The sequence below is a fragment of the Condylura cristata genome, unplaced genomic scaffold (genome assembly GCF_000260355.1).
Source record: "Condylura cristata isolate star-nosed mole 26May11 unplaced genomic scaffold, ConCri1.0 scaffold00026, whole genome shotgun sequence".
In the NCBI taxonomy this organism is placed as follows: domain Eukaryota; kingdom Metazoa; phylum Chordata; class Mammalia; order Eulipotyphla; family Talpidae; genus Condylura; species Condylura cristata.
This window is the reverse complement of record NW_004567127.1, coordinates 3,975,207-3,977,508: the sequence shown is the minus strand read 5'-3', so window position 1 is coordinate 3,977,508 and position 2,302 is coordinate 3,975,207. Positions and strand designations below refer to the sequence as shown.

Genomic DNA, 2,302 nt, shown 5'->3' with positions numbered 1-2,302 from the left:
CTGGATGAGAATCTCCCACCTGGATGAAGAATCTCCTGCCTGGATGAAGAATCTCCCGCCTTTATGGAGACTCTTCCATCTGGATGGAGAATCTACTGCCTGGATGAGAATCTCCTGCTTTGATGGGGAATCTCCTGCCTGGATGGAGAATCTCCTCCTTGATGGAGAATCTCCCACCTGGATGGAGAACCTCCTGCCTGGATGGAGAATCTCTTCCTTAGTAGAGAATCTCTGCCTGGATGAGAATCTGCTGCCCATACAGTTGTAGTTGATCCAGGTCAGTGCAGATCGGGGCCCTCCCTGGTGGTGCAACAGGTTAAAGCGCAGCTCTGCAAAGCTGGCTGTAGCCGCTTTAGCAAGAGTTCATCCCCGGCAGAGAGCTGACCCACTTGGCGCAGCAGACCTCTCCGGTTTCCCCGCTGCTCCCCTCAGCAGTGTACTTCACTAGATCTGCCTGTACTGCTCCCCACTCTGTCTCTGGGGAGTCCTCTCACCTTGCACCTCTGGCCTGTACCCCAGTTCTGTATCATAAATAAAAATACCTCAAAAAAAAACAAAACAGTTCAACCTGGAAAGACTCCTCCAGCTGCTGTGCTAGAGACCATGGGGAAGTGAGACCAAAGGCCACCGGACACTCCAGCAACCGTGATGACACAAAGGGGGTGCTTACAAGGAAAAGACAGCCAGGCAGGAGGACTCGGGGAGCGGGTGACGCCTCTGGGCCAGGCCACAGGCCCGGAGCCTTAGGGGAGCGGAGCCTGCAGGGAGGACAGCAAAACCAGGGAGCCCTGCAGGGCGCTCCCCGGGGACACCTGTGAGCCTGAGCTGTGCTCCAGCGGCTGGAGCGGGGACCTGCACTCCCGTGTTTAAGAAGCAGCGGTGGGAATTACTCTGTTAAAAATTCAGGGCCGGCAACAGAGTTGAGAACGAGGGTTGAATTATAGATATCTTTTCTGAGGAAAGAAGATTAAAGGAGCGGCTTTCTTTTTGCGTTTTGTTTTCTTTCTGGCTGTTAGCTCTAAGTAGGTCACTGGACCCTCCGGTGGTTGGAGATGGCTGCGGGGGGCTGGTGTTTGGGAGGGGGAGTGGAGCTGAAGGGCACAGTTCTAGAATTTTCCCCTCCTGCTTCTCTTCCGTTTGCTCCTGATGCAGGGCGCCAGGAGCCGGCTATTTGCCCTGTTGCTTCACACACATTTGTCGGAGACCCACGGCTCTGCTTTCCTTTCTCGTTGCAGAGTCTACGCTGCCCTCCAGGATCTGCTCCTCAGAGCCTTTGCTCTACTTCCTGCTCATCCTGCCCTTCATTCTACTCATCCTGCTGCTCGCCTCCCTGGTCTACTTGTACTGGAAGATCCGAAGGCTGGCAACACTCAGCTGCAGTGCGCAGAAGGAGCAGGTCCTGTGGGTGGACATGAAGAGGACCGGCGGCGACACCCTGAGCAGGAGCAGGGAGGAAGATGAGGACGACAGCTGAAGCCTGTGAGCTGCAGGTGCCTGCAGGCCTCGGGCTGCATGAGTGGGACGTGGGGCTTGGCTGACCTGGCGCGCCCCTCTCTGCCTGTGGCCGGGCTCCCTGGAAGCAGAGGGGCGCGTGTGGGGCCCCCGAGCGGGCATCGATCGAGCACCTGCGCGATGCCAGTTCTGCTCAGTGTTTCTCTGTGTGGGGAGCACCTCGGTCCCTGGCAGGCCCCCAGGAGCCAGGCGGCACCCTCACGCCCAGGCCACACCCAGGACACTGGGGTTCCCAGCTGCAAGGAGAGAGCCACCTCCCTCACACAGCCTCCTGGGGCTGGCCGAGCTCCTAAGGCAAAGTCCAGCAGGAGGCGGCAGGTGGCCTTGTCCGCAGGTGAGAGGCTCCAGTAGGCCGATGTCAGCTGGACAGAGGGCTCGGCCGCATGCCCTTCACTGATGCCGCCTGCGAGCGGGGCTGCCTTCCAGAAAGCCCGTCTTCTGCCTGGGCCCGTCTATGCATTCAGGTCCGGGGCAAGCCTGGCATACTAGGCGCTTGGGCAGTGTTGGTTCTTGGATAAAATGGAAATATTTTGTAGCCTGCATCTCTCTCTCTCCCTCTCTGTTCTATGCGAGCCACCGCTAAGGAGAAAACATTTTCTTTTGGTTTCAGGCAACAGTGTTTTCTCACCAGCAGCCTCGGGCCTGTGGCTGCCCTCCCCACCACCCGAGCTCCTGGGGCTCCTGCTTCTCAGCTGGGCCTTGCTGCCCTTGAGCCAGCAAACTGGGTGCAGGAGAGGCTGCTGTGTAGTTACTGGAGGGGCGAGGCATTCGGGGGAGTAGCAGGTCAGGG

At 58.4% G+C, this 2,302-nt stretch overlaps 1 protein-coding gene across 2 annotated transcripts in view; it reads left to right on the top strand.

Moving 5' to 3' along the window:
- Positions 1-1,697, top strand: part of CD101 (CD101 molecule) — a 30,732-nt gene extending 29,035 nt beyond the window's left edge. For both annotated transcript variants that reach the window (XM_012730064.1, XM_004689483.2), the window contains exon 9: positions 1,236-1,697. In XM_012730064.1, the coding sequence (XP_012585518.1) occupies positions 1,236-1,474 (239 nt within the window). In that variant the 3' untranslated portion in view covers positions 1,475-1,697. The remainder of the gene's footprint in view (positions 1-1,235) is intronic.
- Positions 1,698-2,302: the final 605 nt, after the last annotated feature.